At 35.2% G+C, this 23328-nt stretch overlaps 1 protein-coding gene across 3 annotated transcripts in view; it reads left to right on the top strand.

The window, feature by feature from the left end:
* The window catches only part of LOC113226019 (glucose dehydrogenase [FAD, quinone]), a 53694-nt gene extending 31761 nt beyond the window's left edge, over positions 1-21933 (top strand). The window contains exons 3-6 of one of the 3 annotated variants that reach the window (XM_026458526.1): positions 16092-16735; positions 16988-17133; positions 17519-18660; positions 19584-21933. In XM_026458526.1, the coding sequence (XP_026314311.1) occupies positions 16483-16735; positions 16988-17133; positions 17519-18660; positions 19584-19665 (1623 nt within the window). In that variant the 5' untranslated portion in view covers positions 16092-16482 and the 3' untranslated portion in view covers positions 19666-21933. Of the gene's footprint in view, positions 1-16091; positions 16736-16987; positions 17134-17518 lie in introns of all 3 variants that reach the window. The other 2 variants (XM_026458525.1, XM_026458524.1) reach the window with 2 other exon arrangements.
* Positions 21934-23328: the final 1395 nt, after the last annotated feature.

Raw genomic sequence — 23328 nt, 5'->3', positions numbered from 1 at the left:
ATGAGAATCTGCATACGTAAGGCGACGTGTTATATTTAGTAATACATTTTGACAGTAGTCATATGTGACCTTTGCTCTTACGCTTCCATTTAAAGGTGTCGAGAGGATACGTCTTTCATATTATACACATTTTTTTTATGATAACAAGTGACGGGACGAACAAGTCGTGCGCGTGATGTTAAGCAATACGCCTGTCCGTTACAGTTGCAGTTATCACTCAGAGCATTAAATCACAAAGATCTGTGACACGTTACTTGGCGGCAGAAATAGTTAAGGCGGCAGTACTTACCTGAACGATCTCTTTCACAAGGACCTCTACTGCTTTCGATCAGAAATTCTAAAAATATTATAATAACATTTTTTTAAATAAAGCTTTTGCTTTTTTATCCGACTCCAAAAAAAGGAGGTGGTTCTCAATTCGTTTGTATGATTTTTGTTCTTTTTATTTGTACGTATGTTACGCGATAATTTGTGAACCGATTTTCATGATGCTCAGAAGTGGTCCCATTTAAATTTAAAGACAATATTCCACCTCTCAGGGTGGCAAACTAGGGGATGAAGGACTTTTAAGGTCGTTTTTTTAGTACTCTTTACAGAGATTATTTAATAGTTTTATCAACCATTCCGTTTTTTTTAATAGATCAGGCAATTTGTTATTAATTTTTGGATTTGAAAGACAAATGTAGAGTTAATCTAGATCTAGGTAGAATTCGTATATTTTATATAATTATTATATAAAATCTCGAGTCGTGACGACGTTAAATAAATCTTGATTTTAACGAATTAATTTACAAATCTCAAAGATGTATACAAAAGGTGGCGTATATTGTACTTTTGGAAGAGAGGTCGGCGGCTATCCGTTTGTTTGATATTCACCTTATCGGAGAAGTTTTTCACGTAGTAAATAATATTGGTGCAATAAGTCATCCACGTCTTTGATGAAGTCAGTGTGCGGTATGAACGTGAAGATATTTTATTTTCTATATGTATAACGCATAAAAGAACGATTTGTACAGCATCATCATATGTAAAGCTATCAAACGAGAAATCGGAGTTTGATAAATGACATACAAGTAGATTGTTGTGATAATGTCATGTTTTTAATATCATGGCTTAGCTATTCATATTTATTAGGTGAGTAAATAGTATATTTTTAAGGAAAATTTAGAAGTTCTTTTGTACACACTACTGCAACTAGTACTACTCAGTTTTAAATCGCGAAGCTTTGAACGACACTGCCATTGCGCCCGTGACCCTGAGACATAAGTTGACAAGTTCTATGTGCCAGTAATTTCACTAGCACGCTTACCCTTCAAAACACGGTAATTCTCACATTACTGCTTGGCGGCAGAAATAGGTAAGGTAGAAGTACTTCTCTCGACGACTCTTTCACAACGAGCTCTGCTGCTACAAAATAGCTTATTTTTCAAAGTAAATTACAATATAATATATTTAATATCTAATGTACAAAGTAAGTTAAATGTATTTTCTACAAAAAAAAGGACTATCTTTCTCGAAGAGTTTTCTCAAAAAGATATTTTTCGTATTAGGTGTATTTATTTATTATTGATTTAACACGGTAGAGTAGGGGACTAACTAGATTTTTATTAACTTCGATTTCATTTAAACTAGTTCCCGCTTTATTCCACGACGACAGACGTAACCGAGTTAATTGTTTGGCTATGTTCGACCTTAAGCTTCGAACAGGTTAATTATATAAGATTTGTTTATTAATTTAAAGCCGCCCCGAGGCTATGGAAATGGAACACTTAAAGACAATTTATTACAAAATACCATAGGGCGTTATAAAGATTGTAGAATTTGAGGACAAGCACGTTAGAGAATGCAATAATAGTTATTTTTGAACGTTAATTAAAATTTTTCGTCGAATTATATAACGAATAACTTGTAAGGACCCATTGTAAGGATACATTAAGTTTCTTTTGTGAAAGTTAATAAAGAAAATTTTTATTTATTTTTAAAGAGCTTTTTTAATTTGTGGTTTTATTTTACTGACTTTGTTACAATGAAGTAATTTTGAAGTTTTGATTAATATTATGTATTTAAATTGTGTATTTTAGTAGCAGTAGAGCTCCTTGTGAAAGAGTTCGACCAGGAAAGTAGTGCCAGAACACAGTAATGCCAGCATTACTGTGTTCTGGTTTTGAAGTGTACTGGTGAAATTCAGGAACATGGGACTTGTCAAATTATGTCTAAAGGTGACGGGCGGAGTGGTAGTGCGCCTCAGATCTTTGTGTCTTTCTTCTTTTAATAAAGAGCTGAGTGGTACTGCAACTGTTATGGACAGGCGACCTAAGCTTACCATCAGGTGCCCGACTTGTTCGTTCCGTCACTTGATATTGTACAAAAAAAATTTGCTTCGCGTCATTTTATTAGTTATTGTATTGTATTGAATGAAGGAAATCAGAGTAATAGTGATTAATCTAAGTAATGTTTATTAAAGTTGTAAATTCCTTCTATTCATTTATTTTTAAGTCCTTCCATTTTACACCCAAAGTATTAATTTTGGTAAATAAATTGCCTTGGTAATTAATAAAGTTTTATATATATATCTATAGAGACGGAAGACGAAAAATGTCGCCAGTGCCCGGAGAAAATACGGTTGGTCTGGTACTCATAAAGAAGGCGAACTGAACTCTTCATATCGAGGAGCTTCAGCTCTCTCTGGCCATGAAGATGATGGTGACCTACATGAATATTTGTTTACATTTTTCCTACACTTGAAGATTATGATGACCTACACTAACGTTCGTTTACACTTTTCCTACACACATAGACAATAGTGACCTAAACGAAGGTCTGTTTTACACTTTTCCTACACATAAAGCTGGTAATGACTAACACGAAGATCTGTTTACATTTTTCCTAAACATGAAGAGAATGATAACCTACACGAAAGTTTGTTTACATTTTACATTATTTCAATAAAAACTGCCCACGCATTCCAAGCAAAACCAACACAGTCGTCAAGCCTGATGTAACAGCAAATTTAATTGACCGGTTACCAACCAACAATATCGTAATAGTTGTGGAAATCACTTCTTTTATGATCGTTGAGGGTTATGTAAGCCGTATTACAAAGTATTTATTATAAAATTTAAAAATAATGTCTTACGAAAATAAAACATACCATGTTCAGTCAAAATCTTCAGAATTTGGACTATTCTTTTTTTGTAAGTGGCATTAAGGTTGACGCCACACCTATCCATACGGAATAACATAAAAAGTCTCTTTTCCTCTTTCCTACAAATGAATAATATTTCATTCAATTTGACCAACTTTTAATAGCAGTAGAGCTCCTGAGTTCGTCCAGGGAAGTACTGCCTACTACTACTACCTTACCTGTTTCTGCTGCCAAGCAGTAATGTTTTTCGGTAATTACTGTGTTCCGGTTTTCAAGGGTAAGGGTGCTTGAGAAATTACACGCACATGGGACTTGTCAACTTCGTCTCAGGGTGACGGGCGCAGTCGTAGTGCCCCTCAGATCTTTGCGATTAAAAGTTCTGTGTGGCACTGCAATTGCTATGGACAGGCGTGTACCTTACCATCAGGCGCGCCACTTGTTCGTTCCGTCAATGGATATTAGAAAAAAATAACTTCTGCTGTTCCGATTTTTTCTTCCAATACAATGAAATGATCCTGACATGAAATGAATTCCATCAGCATTAAAAATAATAATAATCAATTATGTTGATTTTTAAGGACAACTCGCGCTTGACCAAAAAAATTAACAATGCCAAAATGATTTACACATAAAAAGACTTATGGTTCCTAAAGCAGTTTTCCTGTATCTCCTACAGTTTCGAATTTCCACATACTATCCCAGTTAAAAAAGACACTGTATATATACTTCACGTCATTTTCCTATCGGGGTAGGCAAAGATCACAACCTTCCACTTATCACGATGCTGACACACATCTTCCATATCATCAACATCATCGGTTAAGGGCACTCTTGACTTGGCCTTTTTTTAGTAGAATTGCAACTACTAATTTATTATCACTCAATTATAACAAAATACTAAATTAGTTTACATGTGGTATACAGCTCAAACTAGGACGTGTTTTACTCATTTATAATAATAAAGACTATATACCAATATCAAGGGGATTTGCCTGTAGTATGAGTACCAGAAGCAACGAAATTAATTAGTATATTTAAGTGCACTATCCAGATCAGAATTAATATAGAAAAATTCATTTCCCAAATTGGACGCAGTTAAGCAAAAAGAATCCAATCCACAAAATAAAAATGAGTTATACGTACCAAACGGTTAATAAAGTCTAACCTGTTTGATCAGCAAAAAAAAAACCAACATATAAACATAAATAAATATCTCTGTAGTTTACATGACATTATAAGTTTTGAAAATAAAACAAGAGTGACAAACACTTTTAAACTTCAAACTGCCATATCTCGAAAGGGACTGGATGTGCATTGGATCCTTGTTTAACTACGTCCAATTAATCCTACCAGAATTGGCATCCAGAACCATCTCGAAATTAAGTAATTAATGACAGATTAATTAAACTCTGCAGAAATAGCTCAAACGGCAACCCTGTCGGAAAAAGAGAATATAAATTCTGCTAAGCAGTCTTTTGCCCTACGCGGTAACCTGATCGATCAATATAAAACATCGTGAATTATTATCGCAGAGTTGTTTTGTATTGTTAGTTAGAATTCTAAAAGAATTAGAGAAGTTGTCAGAATGTTCATCAGTCAAAATTGTACGGTGCCATCGCATAACTATACATGTAGTACACCGTATATTATAATACAAATGGTAATGGCAATGCAATAAATTTAAACGTTGTAGAAATAACCGGAAGTAGTATAGTAATATTTTTAACTCGTTCAATAACAAATTGATTAATCGAAGTCGAAAGTGCAATTAGTCGGATCTATTTTGAATCGATTACGGGCTACATGGATGATTGTTCGATTATGTTCACTTGTACACAGAAATTATTTAATTATCAATTGTAATTTTTTGCGCTTTCCAGTGTTTGTTAATTAATTCAACAATACATAATCATCTACGGGTCACATTCTCTACGGAATGCGGTGAGGTTCTACATACAGAGTATTTTTTTAATAAACCGAAACCATTTGACGTCGAGTTGCGGACACTAGCCCGTTACACCAAGTACCAAGTACCAAACCGAAACCATGTGTACCAAGTTTGAAAATACATTTTTAGGCACGGCAATGGGACTCTTATTACACAGACCTGACGCCACTGTTAGACAGACCGTCTGAAGCAGGGAGAGTCATTAAGTCCAGGCGGTCCAATATATAACGATATAAAAACCATACACGGTATTTTTACTAACATGAAACCACGTGTACTAAATTAGATAATACTTTCTTAGGCAAGCCGATGGAAATCTTACCATATGGAACATACGGCCGTCAGTCGGTAGATGGACGGACGGTCTAAGGCGGGGAAAGTTATTGAGTTCCTGCGTTGCAGTATAAAACTTTACAGGGCCGCAGGGGTTTTTATTAACCTGAAACCACGTGAACTAGTTTAGAGACTGCATTCTTAAATAAGCCGATGGAAATCTTATTACATGGAATATAAGCCACTACTGGACAGACGATCTGGTAAAAGAAAGTCATTGGATCCTGGCGGTGCAATACATTACGGCACAGGATTATACACAGGTTTTATATTAACCTGAAACCACGTGTACTTAGTTAGATAATGCATTCTTAGATAAACCGATGGGAATCTTATTACATGGAACATAAGCCGCTAATAGACAGCGATCTGGTAAAGGTCAGGCCGAGTTATTAAATCCATGCGGTGCAATATATTACATCATAAGATTATGCTTAGTTTTTAGAATTATTCAGATACGTATTGAGCAGCAGTTGCTTATTTTATTTTCGTATGGAAAAATCCAAGAGTCATCTACACTCGCTGAAACGCCTATGTCGCGTCGATTCAAGCCACAGACATATATCTAGATATATGTCTGTAATTCACGCTGTAATGGCTTTGGTTGATTCCGTATAACAGTGAAAGTGTTGGACGAATCACTTTGGAAAAAATATATAGTAAAATTGAGATTATACACCGATTAGCACACGGTGTGAAAACACGATTCCTAACCCTTTTTACAAAAAAAAAAACACACACCTCGAAATTTTACAAGAAAACCAATGGAATTGATAGGTACTTTACATATATGTATAAGTTTTTTTTGAATGTGAACTGATTTACACAGAACACGTATAGTATACGATATACATTTTTCAAATGACTTTCATTTAGTTTGTAAAAAAATAAATTCTGAAATAAGGCCAGTATCTCTGCCGCTCGACTCTCGCAATAGTACTGATTCACTAAAGGAAAAATTTGAATTCAAGCCGACTATACTAATATCGTATCTTATTTGTTTTCTTTACAACGAAGTTCTATGAAAGGATGGCTGCATAAAAAATGTTTCACGGTAAATAATCCATTGCTAAAGGCGACCAGTTTTGTGACAAAAGCGATCAATGTAAACGTGCACAAAAGTTTTTTATTTCAATTTTTTTCTCGCAAAAACTACCAGACATTATTCAAACATTGTATTGTGGAGTTGATCTCAAAAAATATAACGACAACTAAGCAAATTTGTAAATAATATAAAAAAAATTACGCAAAGTGAGAAAATTTAAATGTATTCTTAGCCGACTTCGAAAAAAGGATGAGAGGTCCTCAATTCGACAGTTTTGGGTCAGCCATTTGAGAACCGATTTCGATGATTCTTTTTGTTGGAAAGGGATACCTAGGAAGTGGTCACATTCAAATTTGCAGAAAATAATTTCAATTTCAATAATTTTAACTCCACCTCTAAGGGTGGCAAATTAGACGATCAATTCGGTTTATTGGACTTAACCCACTTTCCGTTAACCGATTTCAATAAAACTTGACAAATAGATGTAATTCCCCAAACTTTTGAAGTAGGTTTTTTATTTTGCCTCGTTTGCTAATTTTGTTTTATTTGTTTGTATCTTCTTTTTGTTTCTTTGTTTTTATCTGTTTCTGTAATCGTGTTGTGGTCATTACAAATGTAGCAATAGAGCTTCTTGTGTTATTGTATATAGAGATTCTTGTGAATGAGTTCATGCAAGGTAGTACTGCCACCTTACCTTACCTTTGTTGCGTTCCGGTTTTGAAGAGTTAGGGGCGCTGATGAAACTACAGACCCATGGAACAGATCTTAGGGTGAGGGGCGCGGTGGCAGCGCCCTTGAGATCATAGCGCTGGATAGGCGTATCGGTTACCACCAGGCGCACGACTAGTTCGCCTCGTCGCTTGATATGATAAAAAATATATTCTGTTTCACTCTATACGTTGCGAAATTCCTCATATCCTACATTGTATTCAACAGGAAAATGTACAAAATCTTTAGACAATAGACTATTACGCGTCATTAGAAACACCATTAAAACATTCACACACAAAACAACACAGATATAGATCTCACAATGCGATTTAAATAAGACACCTTCACATACATTTTCATATCAAAATCGCTTAAGCGAAGAATGTCACCAGCATCTACTTCGGAAGAATGCAGGATGAAAATAATGTGGAAAAAACAATAGTCTATCAAGGTCACAAGGTTAGCAGACAAGTTTGTGAAAACTTTTCAAGATTTCTCGAACAACTGTGAAAGATGGTATTTACGAATAAATTGCCTTCGTACGATACATATGACCTTGACAATGCTAGATTATGTTGTACTCAATTTGACAAAATTTTCTCAGAAGGCTAATGACAACATGCAAACCAATCTTATCCGAGTTTCAATATTTTTTATTATACTAAGAGATGGGGCGAACAAGTCGTGCGCCTTGTGGTAAGCGACACGCCTGGTCTAACAGTTGCAATACCGTTCAGAGCCTTAAATTGCAAAAATCTGTAGGGCAATGCCAGTGCACCCGTCGCCCTGAGACATAAGTCTATGACTGCATCTAATTCGTATTCGTTTCGAACATCGAGTATATAACCAGAAATAGAGACGAAATAAGGGCCATATATTCCTGGTAACACATTAGCGATACAACTCTTATAAATATCAACTCCCGTTTGCACTGAAATATAGACAGGCCAACTACTGACCTGTGTGTACGTCTCAGTATATTCCAAAAAATATTCTGTATTTATTGTAACAAAGATAATATCTCTAACAAGGCCGTGTTGTTCTATTCGGTGGTGTGGGAAAAACAGCAATACGTCTAATTACAAAACAAATGGAATCACATTTCATCGGTAATTAAATATGAAATATGTAATTTTGCAGTTTTCGTCCATTATGGCAAAGCTCAAGTTAACTGGTCGATGTGAAGTGAAACAGTTGAGGAAACCCATTGACGACACTCGTTAATTGTTTCGAACTCGGGCTGGCCAATCGGAGCGCAGTTGTCACAGTAATGATATGGCAGAATAGTTTTCAAACAAATTAAATGACATTTCGTCTCTATTTCTGGTTATATACTCGATGGTTTCGAATCCGAGACTATACAAATCTAGAAAACTCGGACCCACTTTGGATGTTGCTTGTGCACGAAGTACGATTCCAATACGAGAAAATACGAATATCGCTTATACACCTAGAGACAAAATGATCCCTGTGACATTTCGGACCGTCATTTCTCGAATTCGGAAACGGATACGAATCGGACGTACTCCGCAAACGCTCTTACCCTTCATAACCTAAACACGGTAATGCTCACATTATTGCTTGGAGGCAGAAATAGGTAAGGTGGCAGTACTCTGCTGAACGACCACCGAAAGTACTTTCAAAATGATATACGAGTACGACCATTATCACGGCGCGGCGCGCTTACACTTCCACTTACAGCACTTATTACCCCGGTGTAGGTAAACTTTCCGTTGTTTATTTACAGAACGTTTAATATATATAAACAAACATACGGTAATAAGATGAGTCAAGTAAGCCACTCGTACTAAGGTCACGCTTGTCAAAGCCGACAAAGTGGGCGCCCGTAACCACGCTCTGATTAATCCAATTCGATTGTTCTTATCTATGCTTGCTTTAACGTATAGACGTGACGTATTAACGTAATCTACGTAATGTAATGTAATTATCGTGGAATGAGATCTTATTACAGAAGCAAATCTGCTCTCCTTGGCACCTTTAGTTTTGTTTGAATAATTGTAAGTTTTTCGTTGAAAAAAAAACCGACCTTAAAAAAAGTTTTCTTATCGGTTTTTTTCGATTTCCATAGTTCTGACTTCTTTGTGACAACGGGACTGTTACGGACTCCTTCGTATATCCTTATTTTTGTTGTCATGGTGATTTTTTGATTACATGAAATTGTGTACAGTGAAAAGTCGACTTTTATTTGCGGAAAATAATTAGTAATTTGTGATAGCCGAAACGAACCCGGAACAGCATCGTCGGCATCAGGGACCACCTCGAACAAAAAAGTACCCTTTCAAACAAAAAAATAATTTTCAAAATCGGTCCACAATTATTTATGGAGAAATCGGTGAGAACACTGAGATGCCCATAAAATTTGAGGATTTTCCTCGATTTCCATAGATTTCTTCATCAGATTCTGACTTGGTGACAGTGGGACCACCGCGAGGGTGCACTCTTTCAAACAAAAAAAGAATTTTCAAAATCGGTCCACAATTGACGGAAAAAGCGGAAAACGTACATACAGCCGAACGTATAAGCTCCTCTTTTTTTTTCGAAGTCGGTTAAAACTGTCAGTTACGCTGTATTTGCTTAACAAAAAAACTGAAACTAAATAAGATATACAAAAACCGTTTATAGGGGTTAAAGATCTCGTTTCGCTGATTGCAGATATGTTACTAATACAATTTTTTTTTTATTCGATTACGTTGTTTTTTTTATAGGGAGACGGCAGAAATGTAATGTAAAGAAATGCTACTAAAGTTTAAATGGTATATACACCTAAAACATCACCAGCCTTTACAATACGTAGAAGTATTTCAGTGTCTGGTCACCGTGCTACAATGTTCATAGCATAAGAATTGAGAAACTTCAGAAAAGATTTGTGTATCACTTAGCCTACGGCTGCAATATGGCCAGGAAACTCAACTCTCGTTGTTCCAAACACGATGTTTTAACAATTTTAAGTATACTACACAAAACAAGACGCAAAATGCACGACTTAGTTTTTTTGAAGAAATTAGTCACTGGGGTATTTAATTGTAACATAACAACAATAACACATTTATTAAGTAACGTTCAGTTCAGCGCTCCAATTTGACCACAGAGAAATCATAATAGGAAGTTATATTGCATTCCAAAACATCATACTAATCTCTCAGATTGCACTGTCCACTCTCTCGAATGTATAAACTTTATATGCAATATTACAATTCTGATATTATGTCTGAATTTACTTAAAAACTTGTATTACAAGAATAGTTACGGATTCCCTTTTCTCTCTCAATAAGTTATGTAAAAAGTAAACAGATTACTGCACATGCGGTGTTCTCCTCTAATTAATATAGCAATTGTATTTATATGTTTTGAATATCTTATAGTAACGTATATTGTACTCATTGTTGGAGAACCAAATAAATAAATAGATAAATAAGTTCACTTTCAGTAACAGTAGAACTCGTTGTGAGAGTTCGTCCAGTAGTGCCAACGTATTTTAACTGTGAAGCAGTAACGCTCACATTACTGCGCTCCTGTTTAGAAGGGTAAGGGCGCTGGTGAAATTACAGGCTCAAGGGACTTGTTAACTTATGTCTCAAGGTGACGAGGGTGATGGCAGTGCTCCTCAACTCCTTGTGATTAAAAAGCTCGGAGTGGTTCTGCAACTGTCATGGATAAGTGTGTGGCTTACCACCCGGCACTCGACTTCTTCGTTCCGTCGCTTTCTATCATAAAAAAACTGCAACCTCATCAACGTCTGCTAAGTCAAAATCTTATCATTTCGAAGGAAAGTTACACTTGAAAGTCATCATGTTTTTTTATTAATGTCACTTCTTATTTTGAAGTAGAATTGTACTCTTCGATGGATTCTTAAACGTAGCTATACTGTAACCGTAGCTATATATAGTGAGACGGAAATGTAAACAGTGCCTCTAACATGACTTACAGTGATGGTTATTGCTAGCGACCAAGTAAAATGTTTGTATCACAATTTTGTTTCTTCTTGTGAACGCTAGTGGCGCTGTATAATTTGCCATACAAAATTGTGAAGTAATTTACGAGGTCGTTAAGCTACAAATTTTCTAGGATGATCCCTGTGACACTTCTTTTGACGTTTGTCATAGGAATGAGATAAAGTCGATAGATTTTTGGTTTGATTGATCTTTGAAGCAAAGGTTTTTAAAATAATTAATTCCCATGAATTTCGTATAAATAATGTTTATTTTATTTTTGATATCCGATATTATATTTTTAAGGCGTAGGTACCGGAGAAGACACAATTTAAATGTAAATGCAGTTTTTGTTTATGATTTAATAGCCATCGCCAACGATAGGTGAACAATAATAATTGCATATAGCACTAATTAAAGCGTCCTAAAATCTATGAAATTGTTCAAAAATAATTTTGACGTTGATCTTGACATGTATACACATGTCAATTTAATTTATCACGAGTGCTGATACTTTTTGTCTTAATTTGGTTGTTGTTGTTTAGCCATGCTGAAAAGACTCAAAAAGATCGCCCTCATCAGTCAAGTGCGGTAAATTGTAGTGCGTCTATACGTTATATACTTCGCAAGAAACAAAACAATGGACCTCTCCTGCCTCTCAAAAACGTTGCATAGATGTATGAAGTGTATTGTATTGCATTGAAGGCATAAAACACCCAACTAAATTCAAATGTCATTTGTTATTTTAATAAATTTGAGACTCATAATTAAATTAGAAACATTAATATCATATCAGTAATTACCTAATAGGTTAAACTCGTGTACGCAACATATATTTACTCATTAAAACATCGAAAAGTTTTTATCGATATACCTCATCTCTAGCAAATGCAGGCTAATGAAGTAACCTTTGTACGTTGTCGTAAATAAAAATTATTTTTTGATAAAAATTATACTATACTACTACTTTTACTTTAATTTTATGTATATGTTTAAACAAAATCTATTCACTTAAAAGCGAGACTTATAACGCACACACTCAACACACACTCAACATAGCCCTGCACTATGGAAACCCTGTGTCGCGGGTGCCATGGACACACACATAGACAACCACAAATTACACCCAAACTCACGAGAGAAATAAATGTAGGCCATACAAATATTTCTCCGGGTCCGGGAATCGAACCTGGGACGTCCGCGAGGCAATCCGGCATGGTAACCGTTCGGCCACGGAGGCGGTTATTATTATGAAAATAGTGTATAAAACGTGGAAATTAGTGGACGTCGTTACAAGGAATTATGTAGAATTTTGTGAAGTATCGCAGGGATCATCCTAGAAAATTTGTAGTATAGCGACAACTGTGATAGTAAACTCGTGGTAGAGGCACATCAAAACGAAAGATATTATCATAAAAATGAGCTTACTGTGACAGTTGTTGCTAGGATCGCGTAAAGTATTTGACAATTTAATTTTGCAACCTGTACAGTATTTACATAAAAATTATTTACGCGGTCGCTAGCGACGAATGTGATCATAAAGTCATTGCAAAGGTACTGAGTTATAAAACTTCTGACACTTCATTTCACAATTTGCTGTTAAACAATAATTTTCCTCTTCCTTGAATCGAGCACAATGTAAAATTGTATATAAAATAAGTGTATAAAATTATTATAGACATAAAACCAAGACTGCCCTATGAAAGTAAGGAAGTATCTAACTATTACATGAAATGATTACACCATAATAGCTTTGCTATAGATCGCTTAAGCATTAATGGCTTTCCTTTAATAATTCGTATACTTCCTACAATAATTCTTTGATAAAATTTAAGCGATGCTTTAAAATCATAATTCATAACACTTGCCAATGCTTTCTAGAGCATTCGTCGAAGAACTTCGTTGTAAAAGTTATGTCCATAGTAACAAAAAGACATTAAGTTTATGGCAAAAATAAATAGTAATTATAAGAATAATGATTTCCGGGTCATCAAATTAAGTACGTTTAATCACTTCATTTAATTCCAAATCGTTTGTTACTCATCAAAAGGTATGCAATCCCAATAGTTGGCCGATACCAAATAGGCCGAAGAGTAGAATGACTTGATAATGGCGACATAGCAGTTGAAAAAACCATGTAAAAATTATACAATAATCTCAGTACACAGTACTAAAAAAACCGGAAACAAAAGTTCAAGGAACTACATCTATTTGCCAAGTTTTATTGAAATCGGTTTCAGGAAAGTGCGCGAAACCGGATTCATCCCCTAGTTTGCCACCCTTAGAGGTAGAATATTTTCTTAAAATATAAATGGGACCACTAACAAAAAAAGAATCATCAAAATCGGTTTAAATATCGCGAGTTATCGCGTAACAAAAAAAGAAAAAATACAGTCGAAATGAAAAACCTTCTTTTTTGATGTCGGTTACAAAGAGTATATTGGTAATAGAACTCGGTCCATTTCTTATTGGCCTAAAACATACTAAGTCCAGTCATTTAGACTGTCCGAATGCAGCATTTTCTTACATTTTTTGGACCAGGTATAATTACTATAAACCTTAATATCGGAAGAACGGACTGAGTTTACTAGAGATTTGCTTTTGCACAATTTTGTTATTTGACAATATATTGGCTAATAAAGTATGTTGATATGTATTTTACTAAATTGTGTTTACTTCATCTCTTAAAACCGCATTAGTCGACATAGAATCGATTCGCAATATGACTTAGCCCTAAAAAAATTTCCAGTTTGCCTAAAGAAGTCTTAAAACAGCCTGTTCGTAAAATGGCTCATTCTTAATAGACTTGTTCGTAGAATGAATTATTTTTACAGACATTTTCGCCAAATGCCTATATATGCCTAATGCCTTCTTTTAAAAAAGTGTAACTCGTATTTATATGATTATTCCCTCTTTTTTCCTTATATTTACGAAGGTGTTATATAGGTTTCATGCATAGTATTGTTTTATTCTTCTTCTATGGTTTGCATTCCATGTCAATTAGATATTACACGTCAATCAACCTAACGGAAATACATTTTTTTTTATGTTTCACAAGAATTCTTCAACAATTTTCTTCACTGACACTGGCGATGACCGCCATAATTTTTATATTATTCATAAATAATTTACGCTGGCACATGCCTAATGGCCGCCATAAAGGAAATAATCTTACAGGAAGGAAAGAAAATAATAGTAAGTTTCACCCATTGACTTACAAATAAATGGACGACGGGTCTAATACAAAAACCACGAAAAAAATGTCCCAAGTCAACCTATTCGAAATTTAAATTGTAATGTCATCGCAGTATCGCGCTGTCAGTAGAACAAATGAAGACTAAAGCGGAGTTTGGCGCTCTGTATACGATTTTAGCGCCTTACAAGTGCGGACACTTTTTAGCGCGGACCCGACGTCCATATAATTGTAAGTCAATGGTTTCACCCATTTATTTGGGTAGGCAAAGGTTCCACCATAAAGCCTCTTCATATGTTTAATATCATACCTTGTTTTGATGGAAAAGGCGACAAGCGCCTTTCCTTATATCTTGTGTCATGAAGGCTAGATGTTTTAATTATAATAGTTTAAGTCAGGATATGGGACCTACTGATAACGGAAATACGTTTCAAAGGATTAATCGACACACGGATCTAAAAAGTTTAAATAGTCAAGTAATATATTTTGACAACCACAAAACAACAACAAATCTTTGATTTGACACCTTGTTGGATAAATTGCTTTTTAAATTTATTACGATGTCGTGTTACGTTTACATGTTATCTATAAATGCATAATAGAAAATGTCAAAGCTACAAATTTATCAGTACATTTTTACGATTTCTTTATTAGAATGTCTAGATAAAAATTCCTCAATAACGATATAAACAATAGTCAATCTGCGATATTATGTCATTGGATTACTTTCACGCGATCGCCCCGGGCGGCATGCCTACACCGGTAGAAATCAGATCATATCTTATGCTCAGCTAGGAAATTACTCCTAATTCCTGTCACGTATTAGATATACGGACTGAAATACTACACAAATGCAGATTTTATAGTTTAACTTGAGTATCACCTATATGGTCGGTCCTCTATCTTCTAGATTCAGATGAAATTGATATTATTGGTTTCAAACACGCAGTAACAAAACCTTTACACAAGCAAAGAAAGTTGATCAAACTGTGCTAACCGTTTTTCTGCTTCTTAATCAGTATAACCAATATCCCAAAAATAAACTGGTTTCTTCGGACAATTCGGAATACTTTGCATATGTACGTTGTGACTGCAAGATATAAGTATAATCTGTTCTATTACAAGAGTGTCAGTTTAAATAAAATCATTTATTTTCAACGTGAAAGTTTTTTAAAGTATTACATGATTTAGATTCCTAGATTGGCGACAAAGTGGATTCTTCAGTTTCCCATGCCATTTTGCATACACTGCGTATATATACAGCAACCGCATTCAATCTAAACATTGTTTCGCACACTTTGAAGCTATGTATCATTGGGCCGCAATCTTGATTTCTTATGCAGTTCACTTTCTCTGCATGCAATTTTATGAACAAAAGTTGTTGAAATAAGGGTTTCCGTATGTTATCATTTTATCTTTCTTGATAAATGGTTTTCCTTACTCAGAAAAGCTTATTGGATAGATAATGGTCCAATTGCGCGCACTATTGATCTTGCTCGTTACGTAATTTCCATAGAGCAGATGAGATTTCGTTTAGGATCCAGTACCTGTAACAAAAAGATTAAGTGCTTTGTGACAAACTTCTGACAATGTTAGGAAAAAAGCCACTCATTATCGCATACTTTTACTCTAATGAGAAGTTAAACATTACACATTATGAAGAAAACATTGTTTGAAACTGAACAAAAATTGTCATATTTATCATAGTTAATAACATTGTATCAGCAACGGCAACGAAAATAATAAATACTTCTTTCAATTTTTAGATTCGAGAGAGGTCAATCAACGCAACAATTCCTGCCTGCGATGCAGCATAACATGCGGCCGCCGCGCCGGCAGCCACCCCCAATCGCCACCGAGCCCAGGCGAAGAAGCAGGCCACCAGACCGACACAAAAAAACTCTATAAACCCCTAGTCCTAACCAAAGCTGCGCTGTGATATTGGCCACTATTCGAAACTGTGATTTAAAGCCACAAACCCTCAACCATTAAAAGAAGCTGTGATTTCATTAGTGACAGAAACGCTCACCTCGATTTGCCAATAAAGGTCAAAGAAATTATAGAATTGTTTTTAGCGAAAACGCTAAAGGCTGCGAAATCACATCCGCGTGAAAAACCGGATCATCTCTTTAGCTTCGAAGTAGACGGTTAATTAAAATGGCAGTTCATGTCCTTTTAGCATCCACAGCGCTGAAAACAATCAGTGTTACTGGACTATGGTTGATACCGCTCCTGCTTGGGGCGCTTACATATCATAATTATAATTCTTATGATCCAGAAGCGAAGGTTCTGGACAAAGAACCGCGGATGGAATATGACTTTATCGTGGTCGGTGGAGGATCTGCTGGTGCCGTAGTCGCGAACCGCTTGACTGAAGTCAAGAACTGGAACGTGTTGCTTCTTGAAAGTGGTATGCATAAATCCAAATGTTAAGTAAATAGATATTCTATTCTTAGACGCTTAAAGCACCTACATACACGATGGCAAATCTAAATGTTCAATTATTTTTCTATGGACTGTTTATTTAGAAATATCTTTCGCGGTGAAAGATTTTTCGAAATCAAACAAGTTCTAATCCAACATATAACGACAAAAAATCCTACATTCGAAATCTCTTTCGGTCACCCATATAGATATGACAATCTTAATACCCTAATTTCAGGACCAGACGAGAACGAGATCACAGACGTCCCTTCGCTAGCTGGGTACTTACAGTTGACGAAGCTCGACTGGCAATACAAGACCGAGCCCACCAACTATGCTTGCCTTGGCTTCAAGAAAAAACGCTGCAGTTGGCCTAGAGGAAAGGTAATTATAATTTCTTCTATAACAAAAAAGTAGGCAGCTTATTTTAAGTTTTTTTTTAAATTATCGGTTTAAAAAACATCAAACTTTAAAAACTATACTATACTCGGTCAAGCGTATGTGCGCTATTATAGTTTCTGATTCTGCCAATTTCAATAATGTTAGTGTATAATTATAGCCCACAGCATCATAAAAATTACGTCACTTCGTTTCTATCTCCAACTTTTGAAGTTCTTCATAGGAAAATGTACTTGCTACATTTTACGTGAAGAATTTTACATTATCTTAACAGTTTTTTTATTTACTTTATTACTTTAAAAGTGTGATTAGCTAATCAAACTAAAAAAAATAATTTCAAAACTAAGAGTAGATTTCGGTAAATTTTCAGGTGCTCGGCGGTTCCAGTGTACTCAACTATATGATCTACGTTCGAGGCAACAGACACGACTTCGATCAATGGGAGTCAATGGGCAATCCTGGGTGGAATTACAAAGAAGTTCTCAAATATTTCATCAAGTCCGAAGATAATCGGAATCCTTACTTAGCCCGAAGTAAATACCACGGAAGAGGAGGATACTTAACCGTCCAAGAAGCTCCGTGGAGAACGCCCCTAGTAGCTGCGTTCGTAGAAGCAGGAGTCGAAATTGGATATGAAAACAGAGACATAAACGGAGCCATTCAAACTGGCTTCATGATAGCCCAAGGAACTATAAGAAGAGGAACCCGTTGCAGTACAGCGAAGGCTTTTCTAAGACCTGTGAGGACGAGAATGAATCTTGACGTGTCTTTAAATACTCAAGCCACAAGGGTTCTAATAAACCCTATAACAATGAAAGCTTATGGAGTAGAATTTGTCAAGCAAGGGGTAAAAAGAGTTGTATATGCAAGAAAAGAGGTAATTCTTTCTGCTGGCGCAATTAACAGTCCTCAGTTATTAATGTTATCGGGCATAGGACCGAAAGATCATTTACGAGATGTTGGAATTAAGGTCTTAAAAGATTTACCAGTTGGCGAAAACTTGCAAGACCATGTTGGTGTTGGGGGATTGACGTTTCTAGTCGACAAACCCGTTGCGATCGTCCAAAACCGTTTCCAAGCATTCCCTGTCACAATGAATTATGTAATAAACGAACGAGGCCCAATGACGACTCTTGGAGGTCTCGAAGGCGTTGCCTTTGTTAATACTAAGTACGCAAATAGCTCTGGGTTATGGCCAGATATACAATTTCACATGGCACCAGCTTCATTTTCAGCTGACAACGGTCAAGTTGTTCGAAAAATTTTAGGCTTGACCGATGAATTATACAACACAGTATACAAGCCCATAGCGAATAAAGACGCGTGGACTATTATGCCTCTTTTATTGCGACCAAATACAAGAGGATACGTAAGACTGCGTAGTTCTAATCCATTCCATTACCCAATAATGAATCCTCGATACCATGAGGATTCTTTGGACGTCGCTCGATTAGTCGAAGGCATCAAGATTGCTGTGAAAGTAGCGAATGCGTCTCCGTTCAAACAATTTGGATCGAGATTATACATGAAGCCTTTACCGAATTGTAAGCAACACAAGTTCATGTCTGACGAGTATATTGAGTGCCAAGTGAGGACTATATCTATGACTATATACCACCAAAGTGGGACAACAAAAATGGGGCCTTCTTGGGACCCTGAAGCCGTCGTAGATCCTAGGTTAAGGGTGCATGGTATAGAAGGACTGAGAGTAATAGATGCTAGTATAATGCCGACGATAGTGAGCGGTAACACGAACGCAGCTGTCATAATGATTGGTGAGAAAGGTTCGGACTTGATAAAACAAGACTGGTTGAATCGGTGATGGTGATATTTAAGAGCGCGGTTAACAACATAAAGCTTTCTAGCTTATCTATTATATATTACGCAAACTCTAGCAGTTTCATTAAATTTATTAGCGCCCATAATGTATAGGAATTATTATACGCCTAGTGTTTTAGATATGTTCAAAGAACCATTTGTTATATTACACGCTGCTGCTACTGCTAGCTGTACCTGGCCTGAGTTGCAATGTCACTTAGCAACTTTAATTTACTGGCCGACAATCCTAAAATGGTTCTAATACTTTCAAAACTATTGCGAGGGTGGACATAACAACGAGTTTCATCGCAATCGGATGAATAATAAATGAACGTATGGGGGATAAACAGAAATATTCCTTTCAATATACACAGAAACCTAAAATATCAACGGAGTTCGGGCACTAACGCAAAATGAGCAAGATCAAAGGAAATGTACTACTAACAATGTAAAATTACGAACGAAACAGTGAATACAATGACCATAATAAAGAACCAAGCGCCGAAAACAAGTACATTTAAATTTAGAATTTCAATTTTAAACTAAACTGCTAAAAAGACTAAAATCATGAAATATGTACAAAAGAACTGCTGCGAATCGCTACAAATATGTTGTTAATCGTGCTTCTTTATTAATAACATGTTACCAATACTTGTTTCGTTTATAGTTAAGCAGTTTTTACTTCGTCTACTAAAATAAAAAAAACCTATTATCTACCAAAACTCCGAAACAAAACATTACACACCCTTGATATAATAAAGTGTATTAATCATAGATACGTCAAAAGTACTTTAATGATATGAAAGTCATATAATAGGAACTATATAAAACAAATTCAGTACTTATTTTTTAATTTCATAACTTTCTTATTTCAGCATAAAAAAGTTAATGGCGAATAGCGTAAATAGAATCTTTTAACCCCTAAAAAGTTATCAATTTGCAGATGTGGCTTTATTACACCAAAGGGCGCGTATGTAGTTGATTCACTCTAAACGCCTGCGTGAATGGCATCAGCAAAGTATTGGTTTGACAAAACTATCTTTAATAATATAGTTGGTACATTAAACATTGGGATTTTATCTACTATATTACTACACTTGTAAATACTAATTATAAGTAGACTGTTCTTGTACCTTAGTTCTTATTTATTTGATTTTGTGTTACCTTTTAGTCGCTCCAAGTACATGTCAAATAAATAGTTTTACCTGTTTACTGTAAGTTGAAGATAGGGAGTTCTGTCTAGTGTTGGGCAGCGATTCGAAAAATTTTATATTACATAAATTGTTCAGAAAAATTCTAACATAGGAGAAAATTTGAAAAAATATTGAGAAATTTTTTTCTATACCGTCGCCTACGCTTACGCGTTTCACATAGTTCGTTTTTACTCATTTTTGTTGATGAAAAACTTATAAACTTCTTGCTCAAATATATTATTAAAGTATTACAGTATTTGAAAGAGGTATAATTTAACTATTTAAAAATGCTAACTACGTACATTATTGCGTTTACTACATTTTACACCACATTTTTATCTTAGTCCTGAAAAATTACATACAAATCACATAAGTGGTATTCACTCTCAAGGCGATGATATGGATATTTTTCCATATGACCCAACACTAGATCTATCATAGTTAGTGCCATATTTATATTTTGCTAGTGTTGTTATTGTCATTCGTACCTTAATCTCACCGTCATGAGGCATTATTATGTTCACTATTTCTAGTTCTATTCTAATTGTCAAAAAATTAATACTTACACATAAAATTAGAAGATTTGATTTCTGATTTATCTTTATACTTTTTCATTACAGAGTTTTTTCTGAAAGCCAATTTTATTTGAAGGCCACCACATACGGGACGATGTGTCTTCACGATCCGTCGTTTGGTACCGATCGACGATCAACTTGAACGCCAGGGTAGTAGCGACGGATCAATATGATTATCGTGACGATCGAAACTAGGAGTCGTGTGTATATGGGGGCCTTAAAACACTAATAGATTGCTATAACAATACATTTAAATAAAGGACCTTATTTCGAAGTATAGGGGAGTAGCGACGTATGGATATGATTATCGTGACAATCGAAACAAGGACTCGTGTGTATATGGGGACATTAAAGCACTGATAGGTTGCTATAACAACAAATTTCAATAAAGGACTTTATTCGCATTTATACTGAAGTTGCACTTAATTTTACGTTGATATCCTAAAACCCTATAGTTGTAATAAGGTCACGTTTCGGAATTGTTGTGTTCTTGGTTAATACAATAATTATAACATCTCTCCGTGTACAATAAAACACCTATATGTGTATAGTGTGATGCCCTATTGTTATTTCTAATTCTTCCGACATTGTTCTGCTTGTGACCTGAATTTCATGTCCATGTGTATATATAGACAAACTGGACGCCTACGATAAAGCTTGGGTCCAGTTAACTCAAGACCGGGATGCGTGGAGGGATCAGGGGGAGGCCTTTGCTCAGCAGTGGGATACATCTAATCTAATAGGCTAATCGTAATTGTGTATATGTATCACATACTAGCTGTACATGGACAAAAACTGTTTGTATTCCAGCTCTGCAAAAGATGGCCTTACTTTTATCCATTTATCCATCACGCGTTCTTGAGACATACGGTGTTCCTAACGATTTTGATAATTTTTACTTTTTTGTCTTTTAATTCATTTTATAAATGAATAAAATCTAATATATTTTTTAAACGGTGTATGAAAACACAGCAGCGCGTTAGAAACACTGAGTGGCTTTCGATCACTACAATGCCAAAATACAAATGACGGATTAAGGAAGATCCGTGCTCTGCAGTGGAATTTAAGACTTCAGAAACTTTTTTGAAAGTTTAAATAAAATAGAGCGCACACGGAACAAACATATAAGCAACATTCATTTTTAAATATGTGTATAAACAATCCTAATTATATTAACATTCGAGTATTTTCCATCTCATCTTCACATAAAACCATCATCATCTGTTTTCATATAAAATCATTTAATTACAGTGTTATCTAATGTTTTTTGTTAAAGTTTCCAAATATTAATTATAACATAACTGTTATCAAATGATCACGTGTTTGTAAATAATGTACAATAAATACATTTTTATAATTTTGTTATGCAATAAAAAGTGTTACCAATTTTTAACCGATTTTAATTTTTCATTTTTTTTTCTTTTACAGGACTAAACAATCCCAGAGCCTTTAGTCAATTAATGGAAAATAATAATAACTGACTTATTAATTATAGCAGCTGACAAGTTGGATGTCATAAATATTATCATATCCATACGCTATGTTACTTAAAAGGAATGTTTCGATGAGCATCACAAAAATATTGATTTTTTTTCTCATATTTGGTCAGTTAGCTTACTAGATGAGGCAAGCAATTTTATTTGAGTTTTAGTTTTTTTTTTATAATATTAAATGACGGAATGAACAAGTCGTGCGCCGGATGGGAAGCTACACGCCTATCCATAACAGTTGAAAGAGCTTTAAATCGCAAAGATGTGAGGGGTACTGCCATTGCGCCCGTCACACTGAGACATAAGTTGACAAGTCCCATGTGCGTGTAATTTCATCAACACCCTTACTATACAAAACTGAAACTCAGTAATGCTCACATTATTGCTTGGCGGCAGAAATAGGTAAGCTGGCAGTACTACCCTGGATCAACCTTTCACAAGGAGGTCTACTCCTGCTAATTAGTTAGTCTTTTAGTAATATTATTTGATTAGGTTTAGAACTAGAAATAAAGAAAGTGTGACAGTCGTGAAAGTTCAAATCAAAGTATAACTCTGAGGCAAGCAATTTCCAAATGTTTTGGAATGCAGTATTACTTTGTAGCCCAGCCTTAGATAAATAAGAATGCAGAAGGCTCGGTCCTCTAGATTTGTTGTAAGAAATTTAAAAAAAGAGGAAAAGGAAGGCCCAAAAGCGCCTGTACAAGTGTATAATAAATTTAATAATCATTGACATGAAGTTTAACATAAGGAATCGAAGGTGATTTGTGATTTATGGGAACGTTCTCTTGTTTCAAGAATTTTGATGGAAGTGACGACGGATCGAACAAACGTAAAAATGGATGGTTTCAAAATTTTAAAAATCAGTGTCCAGGAACTAGAAAAGCGGATGATAAAAAGGTAGGATAACAATGAAGGAGGTCAGCATCGTCACAACTTTGCTTTTAAAAATAAAAAAGTCTCCATGAAACAAATTATACTATCTACAATATTTAATGTATTTGCCCTCCGTGTCCTTGCCTTGGGACGCCCTGTATAGTCAATGCTAGCGCCCCTATTTTAGGGTTCAAAAGAAATTTGTTAGCCTTAATTACGAATTTAAATTTT

This window comes from Hyposmocoma kahamanoa, unplaced genomic scaffold (assembly GCF_003589595.1).
Source record: "Hyposmocoma kahamanoa isolate Upper Pololo Valley unplaced genomic scaffold, ASM358959v1 180, whole genome shotgun sequence".
Classification (NCBI taxonomy): domain Eukaryota; kingdom Metazoa; phylum Arthropoda; class Insecta; order Lepidoptera; family Cosmopterigidae; genus Hyposmocoma; species Hyposmocoma kahamanoa.
Note: the sequence above shows the minus strand (reverse complement) of the source record. Positions and strands in the feature narration are given on the sequence as shown.